General features: G+C 38.5%; 1 protein-coding gene across 5 annotated transcripts in view; it reads right to left on the bottom strand.

Annotated features, from left to right (window-relative positions):
* The window catches only part of TENM2 (teneurin transmembrane protein 2), a 675,237-nt gene that overhangs the window by 432,895 nt on the left and 221,183 nt on the right, over nt 1-21,159 (bottom strand). For all 5 annotated transcript variants that reach the window (XM_064724588.1, XM_064724589.1, XM_064724590.1 and 2 more), the window contains one exon: nt 13,794-14,069. In XM_064724588.1, the coding sequence (XP_064580658.1) occupies nt 13,794-14,069 (276 nt within the window). The remainder of the gene's footprint in view (nt 1-13,793; nt 14,070-21,159) is intronic.

Genomic DNA, 21,159 nt, shown 5'->3' with positions numbered 1-21,159 from the left:
ACACTGAGCACTGCTGCAGCTGTGCAGGCTTATTCCAGGTTCCAGACCTACAACCATCAGATTTTTGTTGCATTGCCATAAATTCAGTTTCCATGCAGACAAACAAGAACTTTCCTTCGTTATTATTGATCAATCCTAATAATGAAGTTGCTCTCTGATTATTTCTCAAAATCCTTTTTGAAATACCATTAGTATTGTTTCATTAAAGCTGACAGACTTGCAGAACAAAGATTTTAGTTTCCAATTCTTGAAGAATGTTCAAGAATGTTCCTTGCAATGTTGAGATGTACTAAACTTAATTACAACCTTTTGTGGTTACAACACAAGCATCATAACAGCTCAGAGAGTTGTGGAATTCAGCCTGTCATTAATAAGTAAAATAGATCTTGAGAATTAGACTGTAATAAAGAATATAAATTTAATTACTGTGTATTTTTGTTTTGAGGGTATAGGCATGGCTTATCTATGAATCTGATGTCAGAATCTCCAATAGACTCTCCTTTCCTGCTGCTGGCTTTTCTTGCAGCTAATCTATTAGAACAACTTCCACTATGGTTGTTTTCTAATGCAAAAAATATTAACTCATCAAATGATGAGTAAATGCATTCACAACTCCATTTAAAGCATGAATGAGTCATATACATGCTCACACAAGAAATCTGAAACAGAAATTATCATAGTGTGAGGTGTTTTGGTCCAGCATTTCTTTTAGATACATATGTCTAGTTGCTCTGAAAATCTGTTGGGGTTTTATTAAATAGCATTTTTTTTCACAGTTATAGAGTCAAGTCTGTTAGAATTCCTGTCAGAAATACACAACTTGGGTTCATACTGATGTATGTTAGCTGATTACTTTCAGCTTTAAGCATCATTGTGTGTTTGTGTTCTTTAAGGGAATCCCAGGAGGGCAGAACCATGGTGTGAACAGCCCCTGGTTATCATGGCACACCATGTCTGATAAAATGAGGGTTCGAGCTCATTCCAGTTTCCCTCATCATGCTCCCTCCGACCCAGCTCAGGTTCCGACGGGTGCCTGGGTTACAGCTCTGGTTCACAACCAGCTCCTGAGTGTCTCCAGCTCTGTGCCTGCACTCATTTCCAAGTCCCTGTCTTCCTTCTCTCTCCGTGTGCAAGTTTGTACATCTTTATAATACCTTCTGATTAATTTATCACATAGTAAAGATTTTTAAAAAATCATTATCCTTTTGATCTAAAAATCCTTATATTTCATCTTTAATATGTTCTTTTGAGAGGTTCTTTCTGGAGAACTTGCCACATATGTTCTACTCCTCTGAGACATAACAGAGAAACTGAAGAAATACTTCAAATCTAAAATGGTTTGAAAAGATTTTGTTTGCAGAAAAAAAAGCAACATTTCTTTCAAGCTAAGAAAAAATTATATTGCAGTACATACGGCACAAGAAGGCTAACAAAAAGGAAATATATGAAACCAATATTTGAAAGAATGTCAAAATTTATCACCACAGAAGTGATCTGAAGAATTTCAACATTCTATTACTTCATGAACTAGACTCAAATAAGGAGGGACAAAAGTCAGGAAAAGAAAAATATTGATTTCTTCAGATGGTTTTTTCTAAGATGATCATTATTTCTGTAAGATGATCTGTTCCTCCATTTGTTTTAAGCCATGCAAAGAATTCATCAGATGTAGAGAAAGAGAATAACCCTCACTTTGCACATTAATACTGTACTATTCTGCTCTATAAAGAGTGCTTTTAAGCCATCACGTGTCAAACAAGACTAGGAGATTATCTGGAACCACATTAATGTCTTAAACTCAAGGCACTATGTTACATTAGAAAAAATGCAGGAAAGTGGAATAAATTATCTTTCAGAGAAAGGCAAATGCCATAATATTTTTACCAGGATTGAAAATTATGGGGGGAAAATCTGGTGAAAAGTATCAGTATAAAAAGCAAAAAACCTAGAAAAAACCCTTTAATATAAAATATCAGGGAACTGACCAAAGTCAGAAAAAGCACAGTGATGCCTGCTCTACCTCCTTTGCTCTTCACCATGTAGAATTGTTTACCTTCATGATGCTGACTGTGAACTCCTCAGAATTCTGTCCAAATCCTCCCCCTCAGCTCCAGCCTTCAAGCTGAAGCACTGCAGTACTGGCTGCTCCCAGAGTGTTTTCTCAGGATCTTTAGCAAAACAGCTGGACTGATGATAACACAGAAAACACTGATTATTAATGTCTGCTACTGTGGTTATAGGGCAGGCTCCTAACATTTATCACAATCTTTTTTCTTTTAAAAAACCTCTCAAACTCCCACATAGCTGTAATCACACTAGACTGTCTTCATCTGTCCTGCTACCTAGAAAAGCGAAATGAAATTAATTAATTCAAACCACACACACAAAAAATTAAAACATATGAGAAATTCTGCTTTAAATGAATAGAAACCTTCATTTGGAAAGATTAGATGGCACTCTGTCACCCACAAGAGCTGATGCTGGACTCCATTATGTAAAAAGTGTCCTTATTCCTGTGAAGGACATTTAGCCCACAAATAGGGAATCTTCAGGGGACAGGACAGGGAGTCCTGATTGAGACAGAGGACACACTTGGAGTGTGATTCAATCCCAAAATGTAGGACTAGACTGAATATGCATACCCATCTTCAAATACTCTCAGGGAAGTCAAATTATAGGTTAAGAAATAAAGTATCTGAAAGAATTAAATCTGGCTAAGTATCACAACAGAAGTGGTCTTGAAATATGCAGTAATTATCCAGAAAATTAGAACTTGCAAATGAATATAGATGATTGAGACTCAAGGAGCCTTTGAGAAGCTGCCCAGGGATATATTGACAGGACTGGGCACATAAGGATTATTATTTCACTATTTAATACTGAAAATGTAGAGAACTCTGTGAAAGAAGGAAACTGATTTACATATATTATTAGCTTCAGAAATACAGCTTGGAAAGTTTGCTGTACTAAAAGAGGCTTTAAAGTGAACCAGAATTTATATAGATATTAACTTTCAGAACTTACTCTCTGAATTGCTCTGGGCTGTTTTTGCAGAGCAGCACCCCCAGCACACATGGGGAGCAGCTGGTTGGGATGGCAGATTGCTCCTTTCCTCACAGAAGTGGTGTTCCACTGCTGCCCCAAACCTGCAACCTCCTCGGACTCCTCTTTCCTTTGCCCCTCTGGTCAGAGTCCTAACCTTGACCCAATCCTTCCTGCCCCACACTGAACAAAACTGATCAGAAAAAACTTCTGAACACAACAGTCAGTGAAGTTTCACTGAGCAAAAGAAGTTTAAAAAGGAAGAAAATAAAAGAACTACAGAAACAAACTCCAGTCACTTAAGCAATTACAGCCATCCCTTGTTTTGTCCATATCCACACTGTGTAATATAGCTGGAGGGTACAGCATTATGTGGGAGGTATAAATAGCACATGCCTCCTTAAAATAATTCCCCTCCTAAAGAAAACTGGAAAGAGGAGTAACTTCACTGTAATTCATCTCATTTCAAGTTTACTAAATATAAGTGTTCTGTGGAAAACTGATAAACCTATTTATCTAGTGCCACTCAAGTTAAAAAAACAAAATAAATTCCCCCAGGAATCACGATTACTCATTCTTACAACTCAGCATCTGAGGAAACAGAAGCTATATTTTCACTCTTGAACACTAATTTGATGCTGAGAAAAGTCCCTTAACCATTTGTGTGAAAAAATCCAACTGCTACCTTTCAATATTTCTGAATGGCAGTCATGCCTCTGAGCAAACAAATGATGCTCACATATTGTGCCTTGCCTACAGGCATGTTGCTGTAATGGAATGATATTATGCCTTTTTACAAGATGGTATCTCAGTTTCAACAGGGCAAACAAGGCAAGGAAGTTTTGGTTTCCATGGGCTCCTTGGACTTTCAGGCAAATACAATTTCACCCACTCAGTGATGATCTTCTCCCATCAGCAACGTGCTACTGAAAAGCCTGAATGACTCCAACAGTCAGCAGTTCCTGAGATATTTATAACAACTTCAGAAACCACAAAAGTCATCCTTCCCACTGAATAGCTGCTCAGCTGCAAGAGAGATGCTATTTGAAGGCCCTCAATAATACTAGCATGCTTCTTAATAAAACGAAAACTAAAAAACTACAAAGCATCATCCTCCATCTCAGCCTGTAGGAAATCAAGCTTGATGAGTTAATTTTTTTATTTCATTTACCCAGATTGCTGCATTATGTGTTTGGGAGCCCAGAGAAAATATCAAAGGACAGAAGGTGTAAATATGAGTTGGTATTGCATCTAAATACAGTCTGATATGCTCTGGGGATGAACTGTACTTGTGATACATTCCAGGAATCATGTCTCCTAGAGTCCAGCTTGTGTAAATCTCTCAGACCTGAGCACAGATGGACAATCACTGTGCAAGCACAGGCTAATGAACAAACAGTACATACAAGTCTCAGGACCTTACACATGTTCAATATTAGAGCAGGCGCCTCCAGGAGCCAGCATGGAATACACTAGCAACTTCCTTTGTAGTGGCTACAGCTCCCTCTGGGACTTTATTCACAAATAAAACTGCCTCTTCCTCTGACACCTGTGCTGCTCTGCTGCACAGTACTGAGCTCCAGAAACTTGTGGTTATTCTCAGGGTGTAAGGAATGAGTTTGTACATCACTACAGTGTAAGTGGTGCTGATGAAATGTAAGAAACCCAAATGGACACCAGAGAAACAGCCCTGTTTTAGCACTGGGTTGTTCCAACTACTGTTTCAATCTACACATACCTCTTTTGCCAGTTTTCTCCATAAGGCCACATTTTTGCCATTTCTTCACACAACTAAAAGGAGCAGTACCATATAGAAGCAGTACCTCTTCCAAAAATCAGTGGGTTTAGCACATGAACATGGAAAATCACAGCAATGCACCCTCTGATGACAAAGAGAAGCACATAATGAGGGTCAACTATTTGGGCTGGGAAAAAACATTTAAAGCTACTTCACATGGACAGGAGTCCTACTACAAGCCTTTGAGAGCAGGTAGCTTTAGGAAAAGACAAGTTCTTCAAGGTACTTGCATCTCCCCAGTATCATCACATCTTTCTTTTATGGGCTTATCCTAATCTGATGTTCTTTAACCGTAAGAGAGACAAAATAGAAATTGAAAAAATGGTCCTCTGCTTTTACCAGGGATAGGGTTTGTTGTTCACAGATGGTTCAGATTTCAGCATGGTCTCTGTGGTGCTACCAACAGCTTTTGAGGTGTTGAAGAACTTTGATGAGGGGTCTGTGAGCCAAAGACTGAACAGGCAAGTGGACAAACAGCTGCTCACAAGAAACCTCTCACTTGATTTGAGAGGCAGAGCTTCAGCCTTCCTGAATCATTGCCAATCATCCCCTGAGCTTCTTACAGGAAGAGTGTAGAGAAGAGAGTCAGCGATTTCAAATGCTACAGAGAGGCTGAACAAATAGATAAAAGTACTTCCCTTATCACTGCCAAGGAAGGAGAGTGTCATAGGACTTGTAAAAGCTTAAATTAAGCAGAAAGTTGTTTTTAACCTGTGTGAAATATAAGGAAATTAAAAGCAAAGAAAAAAAGTTAATTTTCAGGTTGCTCCTATAGTATCTGACAGAAGCCATTCAATTCTGCCAGGAGCTTCTGCAAAATGTCACAAAAGAACATTTTATGTATAAATACCACCCAAACATAAAACCCCAACCACCACCACCAACAAAATTTGGATTATTAATTAGATTTTCTCTCCTTTGACCTAAGGAACAGAACTTAGGAAGCATCTTTTAGAACTTACTATTTAAGAACTAAGTGAAGAAAATTTTATAGTAGAAGAGAGTAAAAAATGAATAATATCTTTCAAAACTCATTAGTTGTGGGATAATTTATTTTCAAAAAGCTCTATTTATTCTAATATATCTGAAACCTTTCCTATCCATTTTCCATCTGAAGGGGAATTCCACCCTGCCTGAGTAGGACGTGACACTTCAACATCACATTAACAATCAATTCAAACCCATTGCCTTCGACAAGCTGACAGATTCCCTGAAAAGAACAGTGTGCAGAGCATAAACACAAAGCACATCCCAGGAAATATTTAGAAAATGTAATGACACTTAAACAGCCACCTCCACGTCACGTTACACATGTGACAGCAGGCATTCACTGCAGCACCTGGGCTCATCGGCCAGACTCAGGCTGAGCTTTATAAATGAAGTATTGACTAGAAAAAGCAGTGTGTACCTTGATGCAATTATGCACTAATCAGTGAAGTATGCAAGTATTTGTAATTAAGAAGATTATTAATAGTGGGATACTGTACATGAGGAAAGGTAGCAGTCTCTGGTATGATGAATTTAGAGAAAGCTTTTGGCAAAATTTTTCATTTTGAAAGGCAAGACAAAATACATTCAGAGTATGGATTCCCATGATCTGTGCTTCAGTTTACAAGGGAAAAGTAAAAGTAAAATACTTAGGTTTTGTTTCACTTTATTAAATTTAGTTAAACACCAAGTACAGACAAACCTGCAAACCTCCCTGCAAAGGTTTTATCATTCATCAGCCACACACAATGCATTTAGCACCAAGCTGGATTGACTTTATCAGACACAGATCTCTTTTATAGAAAAGAATAAAAAGGCATTATTCTAACTCAGTTATGGTTTGAACAAAGGCGCTGCTGCTTGCTTACCTGGGTGACCTATATCATCTAAGTTTTCTTTTATAAAACTAATAATTGACAAACTGAATAATGTGCTGTAATGGAGTTCTTGTTAAACAGTTTCATCATTTCTCTACTAGATGGAAAGGCTCATGATTAAATAATAATTGAAAAATCTTGTGGTTATTTTGAGAGGCTTTTTTTCAAAGCTCTCCATGTTGTGACCTTCACACAGTGATGCAGATACAGCTGCAGGCAAAAGCTCTTTCCTTAGAATTCAGGAAAAAGGAAGATCCCAGCTAACCTCAGCAGTTTCTGCAACCAGCTGCTGCAGTATTTTCCTGATAGCCTTAATTCACCAGCCCATATTTCTGTTTTCCTCAGTTTCCTGGCTAAATATTGGACTTCAATGCCTCAGTCTCAATTCCTGATTGCTTAGTTCATTTGATTATGAAGGGGTCATTCATATTATCCAAAAAAAACATCATGAAGAGAGACTGCAAACAGGATACAGGTCCAGCAGGCTCTTGAGTGGTATAGGGACAAAAAGTCCAGTGATGCTGTGCCAGAGCAGGGCACAGAATGTGGGACTGGCGTCACCTCAGAGGAAATGGAAAAATTTCCAGGTGCTGAAGCCCTGACTGATGTTAATGGGAGAGAACAGCATGGACATTCATGGTGTGAGACCTCACCTCACCGTATACAGGAGGATTTTTTGGTTTGGTTTGAGATTTTTGTGGGCTTTAATGGGAGTTCTGCTTGTTTGTTTTAGCATTCCATCCATTCCTCCTGTAATCACGAGTGCTAGAAACACCTCTATCTCTGGGAGGATGAAACCCAAGATCCTGTTGTACATCTCCCATGTCAACACTGACCTGAACAGAAAACCTAATGGCTACCCAAGTGTTCAGTGTAAGCTATGAGCAACTCAATATCAAGATGGCATTTGGGTTTACTCTTTTAGGCCACCAAAGCAGAGCTGTCTTGCCACAACTCCATCCTTAATCTCTAGAATACCATCAAGCACTCTGTTCCAGATAGTATTGAGCTCTTTCAATGTATACCAGACAGTGTAGCAGCAATTCATCACATCATCCTGCCAACCTACACTACAGTCTTCCTGGGTTATATTAAAATTGCAACAAATGTTTAAGCTTTTTAATACTGTCATTTCATATTCCTGTCTCACACAAGGCTTTAAAGTTTACCAGCACCACAGATCCACTTTTTGTCCTTAACCCCATCATCTAGACTCTCTCTGCACTGAATACATAAGCCATTTACCTGGACCAAATTGAGTTTATGTGTAGTTAAGTCTTTAAAAGTCATTCCTGCTAGTCAATTCCCTCATTAGGAAACCACTTCCTATCAGAAGTGCCCTCAGGTTTTGAGAGCACATCAAAATTGGATCCACTTAAGCAACCGAGCTTTGATACTGAGCTTAATGACTTTCTAAATTTGTCATTTACAAAGCACTTTACGAGCCTTCCTGAAGAAGAGCTGAAGCCTGCCCATGCAGGAGCTCACCTCCCCAGCTCTCCTCCTGCAGGAGCCTCGGTGATGTGTGACGTGTGCAATGCCATTTTCTGAGTGTATGACATTTCATTTCAATCCCATCATTTCCTTGGGACCATCTGGCCACTTTCTCAGCTAGGAACAGATCTCACAACTGTGACAGCTCTTCCTCTCTCAGATCAGTGCCTCCTGTTGTTCCCAAGCTACCTGGGTCGCTCTGGGAGAGAAACAGGCACAACATTCCCAGACAGCTCTCCCTACAGAAACCAGCATTCCACTATGCCATATAGAGCAAGTATGCATCTTCCCTGCTGTTCCTTGTACCCAAAATATCGATATTCTATATCGATATACCAATATTCTATCCCAAAATTATGAGGGCATATTATGTTTCCCACATAGACACAGTTGACGATGACACAGACCTGCTCCAACTGCATCACCAATATTTAAACATCCCCTTTTAACAAGGAAAGTATTTCCTGTTGGTGAAAGTGAATATTTCTCGGTGGGAAACTTTTAGCATCTCCCACTTGTTCAACTCAAACAGAATTCTGGGACTAAGAACATAAAAAGCTTTTACTTTCTACTCCCTTACAACTCAGACACATTAGCATGCATACGACAAACCCAAAATAGTCTCAAGAGTAGAACCACAGTGTTGCTATAATCTTTCCTGCAAATTATGAAGTGTGAAATAGAAAGCTGAAAAAAAATTTAAAAATGAAATATTGATAACAACATGTCAAAATTACAACAGTAAAAGTAAGAAAATAAACTCCTTGGCTGTCATCTGTCTGGTGCCTTTTGTAAACTTCTCTGATGCAGTAACATCTTTTCTATTGTAATTCCAAGTTTACTATTCAATAACATCCCAGGAAAAGCTCAGATTATACTGCTCATAAAATTGAAACAATGATAAACTATGAGGTCAGTTTCAATTATGAGGTGGGTTAGGTTTTGATTTTAAAGTTAACAAATGCATTTGAGAAGTTACTGTAGGAAATTGCCATTGAAAATTTCACACCAGGGAAAAAAAGAAAAAAAAGAAAATTTACCTTATTTTTCATGAGATTCAATCAGAAGACCAACACAAGTACAGTTTTTCATATTTTACCTTATAATTTTTCCAACTTTATTTTCTTTATTCATGGTACTCTTTCATTTAGTAAGTGATATGCACATAAGGTTTTGTCTGATACTCAACTTTTAGTTACTACAATAAAAAGCACCCCCAAAGCAATATGGAAAAATAATCACAGTAATTGCCACCAGTATGTCTAAAATAGCAAACACTGCTGGATATTGAACCTGAAAATATCAGTGCAGCACATTATCTATCCACTATATACAATAATGGGACTAGCAGAAAATACAAAGGGACTAGCAGAAAAAGTGTCAAGGGAACAACTTCTCCCAAAAAAATTGTCACCAACACCATTTTTATATTTTCTCCTTTACAACAGGAGAATAGCAGGATCTAGATTCACATCAACCTGAAAATCCTCCTTCTGGGTTCACTTTGGGCCAATGAGTTCATTTCAGGACTCAAACCAGGATTTGCCCTGAGTTTACATCCTACTGTTCCATCCTCCTTTGCTCTACCTAAGATTATCTCTTCTCTTCTCTGTTATTGGTCTGTTCAGCTTTTCACTCCCATCTGCCTTATGTCACTTGAATTTCACTGCTTTCCTAACAGCCTGTAACTGGTCATTCAACAACAGTGTAGGCAGAAAAAGAGAAAATTGCAGATCTGTTGCAAGAAGATTCTGTACATAAATGCTTCTTAAGTATGATCATTCTGTTTTCATGGATTTTTAAATCAAAAGTTACCCCCATTTTCCAAAGTTTTATATTTTTCAGAAGAACATAATTTTCAGTTCAACTTCAAAAAAAAAAAACCAAAACCAGAAGAAGCCAACCCTGAAAGAGCAGTTGCTTCAAGGTCACTACTTAAACATGACCAGTCCCTAAGCTTTACTCTGGAAATAGAAATATTGTAGGCTTTGAAAAGAACATTGCAACTGATGAAAAAAGAAATCCTTTTGAGAAGTTTGCCATGATGTTTCAGAATAAACAGTTACAAGATTTAATCAAAGAAAAAAAAATAAGCATTGAGGAGCAGTGCTGTATCCCCTGTAGCTCACATTGCATCAAAACCTTGCATCCCCACAGGTGATTCTCTCTCCAAAGCTGGCACATGACATTAGAGGAGATCTGTATTTTTAACTGGCTTTTTAGATTTGCATGCATCCAAAAAAATTCATTTATTTAAATCTCACAACCCAGTAAATCACATGGAGTACCAATCTGATGATAGATTTGTGTAACAAATTCAGAATTGATCTGTCTAAAGAAGAGATGGCTACATCTAGACAGCAGCAAAAACTACAAGATACAGTAAGAATTTAGAGTCTATTCAGACTTCTGAAAATATAACTGTTTTTAAAAGATCAGTAAGGTGTTTTGTTAGGAAGAATCTCAGTATACTAAGTAAAACATGGAACTTAATGAGCTTCCATTATTTCAATTTATCTATAAGCATTCCAAGCCTGCTAATATTTCAAGGTTCACAGCATTCTGGTTTATGATAAAATTAAATCATACAAAATCTACAAGCACAGAAAACGGTCACAAGTTTTGTGAATGGATTTGAATGGGAGCAATTTTTAGAAATTAAGCTTCCTCTGTGCTACTTGGAGATGACAAAATAGATTTATTGATACAAAAAAAATTGCGAGAGGTATGGTTTTTCGTTTGGGGTTTTTTGAAAGTTTAAATTGTGATAGGATCTCAATATTTAAAAAAAATAGTAATCTTTTACAGTTGAACTATTCTTTCATAACCCTTGAGTTGTATCAGGGAAAAAGCTTTAACAGTACTTTCAATAAATTCAGAGGTGTGAGCATCATGAGTTCCCTCTAATATTGCTAGGCATAAATGGGTAAAGCCTCATACCAAGTAATGTCTTGCTTAATGCTGGTATCCTGCAAATGTGAAACCATATCAGAGTACAAATTTCTCTTGAAATATAGATTCTTGTTACTTCCTCTCAGGATGAACACCTAGCAGGTTATTGATCTGCTTCTGAAGGACACAGTGTTTATTATGTAGAAAACCACTGCTGGGCACAAGTGTGAGAAATTAATGATGGTTTTGTAAGTGTCCACACTGTGGTGCTGAACCAGTGGGGCAACTGTCAATCTATATGATAATGTATCCCAAAACTTCATAAAATCAGTGATGTGAAGAAGCATTGATTTTTGAGCTAACCAGGGTTTGTGAGAGAGTAAGGCTAAAAAGTTTACTGAAGTTAACACCTCTGTGTACACAACAGTTGCTTCAAACTTGCGTGATGTTTTTTTAAAACATCCAAACACGCAGAAACCCTTCTCACAGAAACCCAAAATGAATTCCATATACTGGTTTATTACCTGCTTGCTGTTTGATCATGTTGTTCTTTCTCCTATTAATATCATTGTTAGAAACATGAAAAATGGATTCAACGCACTGTATTTCCAATTACTGAATAATTCACTTATTATGGGGAGAAAAATGAAAAACAAGTGAACAGACTCATTCTTTTATCAGTCTGTGACAGTGTGTATAAAAGTGGGTTCTGAGATCATTATGTTTTCTTAGACAAAAGGTGTGACACGCTGCTGCCACTGAAATGGAGACAACCACCTGCACAGTGAATTCCTGCTACAGCACTGAAGCCCAATCACTCCATAATGCCAGAATTCTATTAGTCAGGTTTTTAATTTGAAATTACGTTCACAAGCCTCAACAAAACTGTACTAAAATCAATGGAAGTTGTCATATTTTCTGTGAATGGTATTATTAAAAGGAAAAATCAATTAACCAGTCACTGATTCTTTTCAAAACATGGGCTTCCTTGTACAAACCATTATTAGTAAATGCACATTCCCTCCTTAGTTTTGATGAAGAAATGTATCCTGCGATGCCAATGGAGAGGATATATTACTTGAAGATTCAATTGAAATCAACAAAAAAGACTGTTGTTACAAACAAAATCAATTGCACTTTGCTGAACTTCTTCCTATCAACATATAAACTGTAATTTTGCCCTGTTTGCTTTGACAAGCAGTTGCTTCTGTTTCCAGAGCCTGGCACACCCACTCTGCGGAAACCACGACAACTGTCAGCGTGCACAGGGAGGAGCCCAACATAAACACCTACAGAAATGCTCTTCTGAGAGGCACCCAACATGTATCAAACAGAATTTTATCCCAATATGCTTAGAGAGAGCTGGTGTCAGGCTGCTGGAACAGCGCTTCGAGTGTTGATGATGTTAAGGAGGTTCCTCTTCACCTCCTCAGAATGACAAGATCCAAACCCCTTTGTTTCTATTTTAACTAAGCTGAGTTTACACTTTCATCACCCTATAGATGGAGAACAAATTCCTGCAAATCCTTTTGTACTATTTTTTGTCTTGAGTTCTTTAAACCTATGTGAGCCCAGAAAATTCCCCAGGTAAGAACTTGAGGGTGACCCACACCAAGGATGTGAATTCAGATTTGTACCACAGGACAGTGCTGCACACAGGATACTCAGACTCTACTTCTACTGCCAAGCTGTTTGGTGACAAGTGACTGAGGCTGTGCCCAAAGTCCCATTTCTGTGACTTTAAACTACACTAAACACAAGTGTTCTGCCTCAGCCCAATGCACAGATTTGCTTTCCAAAAACTCCCCCAACACCAGTAATAAAAGAGCAAAAGAATTGTTTTTACAACTTCCAAACCATGGAAAAAATACCTAAAATTACATCTGATTGTTACGAATTAGCATCATTGTTACAGCTATCAGCACATTGTGGATTATTAATATGACTTCAAGCTGTGTAGAAAAATCACATATAAAAACTGTTTCTCTTTGGAAATTTCTTTCTGCTTCTCATCATTAAGTTTAATTTAAAATACTCGGAGCACAAACTTCTGTGACAGATTATGGAATGAAAAGTAAAATGTAAGATCAAACATAATACCTATCATATGATGCACATATACTAGTTTCCTGATAGTGATGCTAAAAAACCCCAAAACTATTGTAAATGCAGGCAACCCCAATGAGGGAAGAGAATAATGAGGAGGATTCCATCTTATCAGAAGGCTAATTTATTACTTTATAATACTATATTATATTAAAGAACACTATACTAAAGAATACAGAAAAGATACTGATTGCTAAAAAGATAATAGTGAAAACTCGTGACTCTTTCCAGAGTTCCAACACAGCTTGGGCACAATTGGCCAATGAGTCAAAACAACTCACACCAAAGTCCAATGAAACAATCACCTGTGGGTAAACAATCCCCAAACACATTCCACAGGAGCACAACACAGGAGAAGCAAATGAGCTAAGAATTGTTTTCCTTCTCTCTGAGGCCTCTCTCTGCCTTTCAGCTTCCCAGGAGAAAAACCCTGGGCAAAGGGATTATGTCCAAAGAATGTGAATGCCACCCAAAACATGCTAAAAACCAGCTTTAGTCAAACTGAGAAAGTGCAAACGTCACCTTGGAAAACAGAGTGGAGCATTTTTAAGTAGGTTAGGAATAGCAATTAGGAATACACTGAAGTAAATCCCTACCGTTCTCCTCGTCTGACTTGTTGTCGTTGTCGGAGTCGGTGAGCGTGAGCGCCGAGTTCTCGCGGCTGGACAGGCCAGAGCTCCTCCTGGATTTGATGCCTCTGCCCCAGAGCCTGATGGCGTGCTCTGGGGACATCCCTCCCTCCGTGTCCGAGTCGTTGTCGGAGCCTGTGCTCAGGGAGTAGCCCTGGTGCAGGATCCCGATGTCCGAGCAGTACCCGCTCCGGTGCGGAGACGGCTCGCAGATCCCCAGCTCTGCAAGGGTGAAGTTTGTTCCTAGAAAAAATAAATAAAGAAAAAAAAAAATTAAGCCATTTAAAAAGCTAGGGGATTTATTTTCAGCTTGAAAATATCAGATCTCTTTTTAATTCTGCTCAGTTCTGGTGTATACCAATAAGTTACTTACAAAAATCTCTGGTGCAATGGTATAGCAAGACTTAACCTTGAAAATATTGAATGTATCTAAAATGGATGAAATATACAAAACAAAGGTAGGAAATGTCTCTAAATTCTAGGCTACTCTTTTGGCCCCAAATAATTAATAATGTAATTAACATAAACCTCATGACAAGTGCTAATGACACAACCTGCTTTAGTGTGTATGTAACCTCATATTTGTAGGACTGAGCATGAGCTTTGAAGTCATCCATTTGATTACTCAAAAAGAGAATTTTTTAAATCAAACTCATTTTCACATACACAAGTCATTCACAGAGATAATGGAAGAATGCAACTTTATCAGTGAGGAAACATGGAACTTTGCCACCAATTTTATATTTACATTTAGTGAAACTGGCAATTTAATATCTGGTAAAGAAACCAAGATAGACCTTACATTGTAACTGTTTTCTTTTTCCCCCATATTCCAGAAGAAAGAACGAATCGATACCAAAATCAGGAGGTCATTTGGTTTAAAGGCAAAACTTTCTGAGACAATGTCAAAACACGTGACCTTTAGCAGTTAATAACGACTCCGTGGACAAAATCTTATACATTTTTAAAGCACTCAGAGTCCCCCAGGGTTCTCACAAAGTCCAGAGTTGCTGCCTGATTTCTGCTTATGTACTTGTTTCCTACAGTAATGAACAGGGCAGTAAAAAATAAAGGGAAATATTCACTGGTCTCAAAGGCTTTCAAAGATTTTGAAAAGCAAAGTAATTTGAGCTTCATTACATTGGGTTAAAAACAAAAACCAGACTGAAGTTGCTGGCAATATTACTGCCAATTATTTAACTAATTCCTTAATTCACAGGGAAAGCAGATCTGTGGTCTGTGTTTCTAAAAGAGTAGTTTTATTTAGTCCAAAATTAATTTCTATTTTTTTCATTTTCCTCTATGTATTTGTTATAATGAAGCTACACAATGGAAGTTCATACACTAAATAAAACACACAACTAAGTGTATTCTATTAATAAAGAAGGTAACTAGATTTTTTTTTTAAGTATTAGAACTTCTTTCTCAGATTAGCCATGAAAGCTCATAGAGTTTTGAATCCATCTGGTTCCCCTTTCTGTATCAGCTCTCTCCAGTCTCATATTGAACTGCCAAAGCACATTTTGGATAAGGGGTGTATGCACACATGTAAAATGTCAAACTAGGTCCCAGTTTAAATTTATTCCTGAAGGTCATCAGTTGAAGGAAGGGGATGGATTTCTTGTGGAAGCCTGACCTATGTCCTCAGCCAGCAGTGACCAGGCTTGCCCGTGGCTCTGTCACCCTGAGGTCAAACAGCCCCAAAGTGACACCAGCACCAGGGGGAGAATTCTCACCAGACAACGCTTCCCAAGGAATGGAACATGTAGTGGCTATGTGCAAAAAGAATTTTAAAAGTCTGACATGAAAAAAGCCAGCTCCAAATTAACCCAAACTCCTCAGAAATTTAGTGGTTTAGTCAAAAGCAGGGAACTAAACAGTTCTAAAAATGAGCTTCTCAGGTGCACTTCAGTCTAGAGATATTTTGCTTGTTGTTGTCTTTTTGCCTTTTTTATTTTTAATAAGTGAAGAGTTCTAGCATGACAGATAAAGCTACTGTTAAGGGAAATGTAAACTTTAATCATGTGCAATTTCAGTAGAAGACATTTAACAAAACCAGCTGGATTGATTAGAGTTTTGCTCCAGCCATATAAGCAAACTAAGGTTAGACTTATTAATAAAAAGATAAAAAGCAAACCAAAATGAATATAAAAAATGAACTGAACTGAATCATAGTAGCCCACCCAGGTAGAAAAATGTTGACATTAGATACATGTTAAAATTAATAAACTCATAATGAAAATTCGGTTTTTCAAATTTTCTTGTTTGCTGGTGGCATGTCTAAATTATGAATATATTAGCTAAATTAAGCTGTTGTACATACACAGTAAACATTTTGATGATATTTTCTGGATTTTAACAGCCCTTACAAGCACACATGATTTCACTTTGATTAGCATCCTGTTCTTACTTTGTCTGAGGAAAATGGTATAGGCACTGAAATACACTATTCACAGAACTCATTCACCCATTTGAGTTTTATTATCTGGGAACTTGGCATTTTCCAGTAACTGACAAAATTTTTAAAAAATTGAGAAGTGGATCATCATATCAAGAGCACAAATGGAATCAGCCTCTGAACCTCTGGGAAAGGATTTTCTATGCTGCTTCTCAGAAATCCCTTTATAGTCCTATGACCTGATGGTAGACATGAAATATTCTAGAAATTTCCCTATCAAGTAAAGACATGTTATTTGGTGGTAGATTTTAAATTAGTTTTATATACTAACTTGTGGCATTTGCTTCTACAAAATATTATTTGAGACTTTTCTGTAAGGCAGCATATAATGGCAATATAACTTGTCCTTGGATAATCATTTTTTAACATCTACATGCACACATATATAAGAGAGGTTTTCAGATATGTATTTCACATCTAAAAATATAGAAATGTATCTCTATAATTCCTGATACTTTCCTAGCCCTTAATTTACTGTAAAATCTGAGAAAAGGAAGATAAAAACACTACAGTTATATTCTCTAGACCTTTTCTTATTCTGGACCATGTTCTCCTACATGTCTTGTTTTACTAAAATGAAACTTCCCACATGACCTGAATGACATATGAACTGCTTCCACTAACATATTCTTCTCTCCTTTACTCAGCCATTGTTGCACATTACGTACCAATGCCATCAGATGACCACCTGTAGACCTTGTATATTCATCCTTGTATATTCACATAGAGGATAAATAAAATCTAGATGCACAGAATTAATTTGTCCAGTAATCCACAGAATAAGCTGAGTTGGAAGGGACCATTGAGTCTGACTCCTGGCCCTGCACAGGACAGCCCAACCTTCACACCCTGTGCCTGGGAGCATTGTCCAAACACCTCCCAAACTCTGCCAGGCTGGTGCTGTGACCTCTTGTGCCCAACCATCTCCTGGGTGAAGAATCTTTTTCTAATGTCCAACCTAAACCTCCTGACACAACCTCAGGCCATTCCCTTGGGTCCTGTCACAGGTCACCCTAGAGAAGAGATCAGTGTCTGCCCCTCCTTTCCCCTCACAAGAAAGAGGACCTTCTGTACCCTGCTGTATATGGAATGATGTCTCTCCTCATTCCCCTCCTCTACAATTCTACAGATCAAGTGCCCTCAGCAGCTCCTCTCACGGCTTCCCCTCAAAGCCCTTCCCCATCCTGGCTGCCCCGCTTTGGGCATCCTAACATTACTTTGCAGACAAAGTATAGTCTTATAAAAGATGAAAAAACACCCAAGTCATCCCATGTCCACTCAGCCCAGAATACTCCATGTGGAATCCTGATGACAAAGTTCAGCAGGAACAACCCAGCCCTCCTTGCCCCAGTGCAAACCACAGCACTCACACACTGGAGAGAGGAAAGGCAGGCACAGTCTGGTCTGGGCTAAAGGTTTAGTGTCTCCTTCAAGGATTATCATCTGATAGAGGGAGCTCAGGCACAGCAAGCCCTCACAGGGGACAAGCAGGGCAGCAGTCCCATTGTCTGCCATGCCCTAGCCAGTCACACTGCTCCGCTGTGTGCCCACAGACACAACAGTGGGCCACGAGCCAAACTGCACTGCCAGCACCAGCAGGCAGGCAAGGGTTGGCTTCTTACAGCCTGAGACATCACCCCCTACACCTGGGGCTTGCAGGGAGCTGAGAGGAACTAAATTGCCCCTCCCTGAAATGTCACCTGAAAAGCAGAACTGAAATGTGCAGGCAGAATCCATTCCTGCACACTAAAAGCCTTTTTTCAGATTCTTGTAGCATCTACTACTTTGCTGGTGACACTAAGAGAAAAGAGATAGATAACATCGGATCCTTATTGGTGGAAAAGAAAGAAACTCCTTTGCCTTGAAGAACACAGCACCAAAAATAGAAATTCACAAGGTTTTGCTTTTTCACATGAAACAGAGCTTAGCAGTCTCCATCCTCAGTCCCTTCATGCCCTCCTGCAGAAATCACTAGATGATTTTCATTAAAGGAAGTCAGTTAAACCCAGCTGCTCCCTTAAGGTGAACATAATCTCTCATACAAAAACAGATCAGCAGTGTTCTAGTTTAGCAGTGTAATAAAATGTTATGTACTTGATCATCATTGCCCATAATCTACACGCTGTGAATAGTCTCTCAATAGAATAGATGTTTTCCTTTAAACGAGGACATTACTTCTATTATCTCTTTAGTGCACTTCCTTGTACAGAAATTTACTGTTTCAGTTATTTAGGATATAAACACTTACAGGGTGTTGAATTCAATGATGTACTACTGTACTCATTATCCCTGCTAAGCCTAGAAAGCATCACCATTTAAGCAAAGGTTACTTTCCCCTAACCCCTAGGCAAAGGTCTCATTTGGCTGATCACAAACTGCATGAATTGCCCTTCTGAAGATTAATCTAATCCAGCTGTGATCGCTACAAGATGCCTCAGAGGAAGATCTCTGAAACCAGTAATGCACAGATAAGATAAATTTGCCTTCAACAGGACATCAAGTTCAAGACTGGGCTAAGTCTAAAATCAAAAGAATAAATATAACTCACAGTCTTTGCTATTACAATCAGTTACAGAAAATAAGAATAATAAATATATTGATTTAAGACATTCCATCCTTTCTCAAGTTCTTGTTATGTTCACAGCTATAATGATTTTGCTGGCAGGAGTTCTACAATTTAGGTCTAATCTCTGGAAGTGGTCTCTCTTTTTAAAAGAACCTCTGCTGCACACTTAATTTTGCTCAGTTCTTTATAAATTCAATCTGCTCTGGTCTCTTCTGCAGCAAACTAACTAAAAGCAGCAAACAGAAATGTTTGTGCATGTTGCAATGCATGGCCTGAATGCAAGGTTCATTTCCTAGCTTCTCCCATCAATGACAGAAGAATTCTTAAACAGTCTTTTATAAACTGCCTTGCTCCTTCCTGACTCTGGGATGCCCAGGCTGGGCTGCTTTTGGCTGGGATGGAGTTGGTTTTATTCTCTGCAGCTGGTATGGGGCTGTGAGGGTGCAGCTATTGCTGGGCAGTTCTTACACAGGGTCAGGGTGTAAGAATTCTCTTTTCCTCCCTATCCCACCAGCTGTATTTCTGGCATCACCTTATGGAGATGAACCTGATTTTGATGACATTCTGGCTTAGGGAAAGGTATACATGTATTGCTTTCTCCTCAAGTGCTGATGTTGATTAAAGACAAAATCAGATTTGAGAAGACAAGAGGCTGGAGCTGGGTAGCAAACATGACAATTTATTATCTACCCCACACAGCCCACATTGAAATGCAACCCTTCAGGCTAACACTTTACTTTCTTAGCCCATCTTTCCAACTTTTTCCAGCTCTAAAGAATCGTAAAAGAACTACAGCTCCATTTTTTATAAAGGGATGTGTTATTCCTACCGTTCCTGTCCATTCTCAAACCTGAAGGAGACAGATGTTTGCAATTCTGTAAGCAATTGCTCTGCTCTCCTACTGTGCTCTCCCCGGGTGCATTTCTCCTCCTTCTCCTTGCTGATTAAGTGCCAGCAGAAAGAACATTCCAGGCTGAGCCTCCCCTATCATTCTCTGCCTGGCAGCAGAGGGCTGGGAAAGCCCTGCTCAGAGCTGAGCTCCTGGGCACACCTGAGAGCTCCCAGCACTTCTGCACTCAGATTGCAGCAGAGAGGCACAGACAGACAGAGGGGAAGGATTCCCAGACGTGGAATCTCCCATTCAAAGCATGGAGATACCTTGGTTTAACCAACACAACAAAAGGGATTTTCTCCAGCATCCATCTTAGAACCAGTCCCTGTCCAGTCTCCAAACAAGCCAACCCCAAGAGATTAAAATTCAGTTCCTGTTACTTTTTCCTTTACAAGCAGCAGAGAAGGAACAAAAAGTGAAGCCTCATGGCAAATCATGAAGCTCTTGTAAACTCCCCAGCTCTGGTCCAAACACCATCAAAGTAATAGTTGGTTTTAGAGACGGTGATTGAGATTGTTTGTTTGGGTTTTTTAGAGTAATTTTATGAAAAAGAGTTAGAGTGCATATTTTCTACTCCCAGCCCCAAAATGGATCAAACTGTGGAATAATTTTGTTAAATGCCTGTTTCCTTTTAAGAGATAGTGAATTTCTAAATAAAATCCATCACAGAAACACAAGAAAATATTAGGAATTTATGCGTACTTAAAGTGATAGCTAGCATAAAGAACACACAAAGAATTATTTTCAATCTGGATTTTTTTATGCTAACTGACCTGCTCAACACCTGATAATTTCTCCTTCACACAAGCATAGTATTTTCCTATGAAGGAATAACAACTGCAGCTCCATGGGAAATGTAAACTTGGAAAAGCAGTCAGTTTTAAAGACAATGTAAGGAAAGAATGAAGTGCAATCCCAATAGAGGACAGCTACCATTTAGTATCTGTATTGACTGTGCATGGTTGCAATGCACACTTAGGTTCATTTGGCACAAAGTGGTACAAGAAGGAAACCATGGTCCCACAGAATTTAAAGTCAGTTTTCACCAGTAAAGAAATGTCATTTTTATTCTAGTCTAGCCCAGAAGATTTAGGTCTGCTGTTGTTATTTTCAATTGTGTCAGAAAAGGACAGTGAGCTCTCCTTGATTTCCAGTTGACTATCTCTCTCTTTCCCTCTTTCTATATATATACACATAAAGTACTTTTTTGATAAAATCACTGTATGGCTGTTTATCTTCACTGATACACCAGACTAAGTTCAATTATTAAGAAAAAGCTCTACAAAAATCTGCAGTAAACAACCAGTAGATAAATGAGCTGTTGATACTTTCCTGAATTAACATAAAGCCTTTTCCTTATTTTTATAATCTTAAATCAAGATTTAAAAAGTGACAGAAGATAAACCACTGTTCATGA

This window comes from Zonotrichia leucophrys, chromosome 13 (assembly GCF_028769735.1).
Source record: "Zonotrichia leucophrys gambelii isolate GWCS_2022_RI chromosome 13, RI_Zleu_2.0, whole genome shotgun sequence".
Taxonomy (NCBI): Eukaryota; Metazoa; Chordata; class Aves; order Passeriformes; family Passerellidae; genus Zonotrichia; species Zonotrichia leucophrys.
The sequence above is the reverse complement of the archived record's forward strand: the minus strand, read 5'-3'. Positions and strand labels throughout refer to the sequence as shown.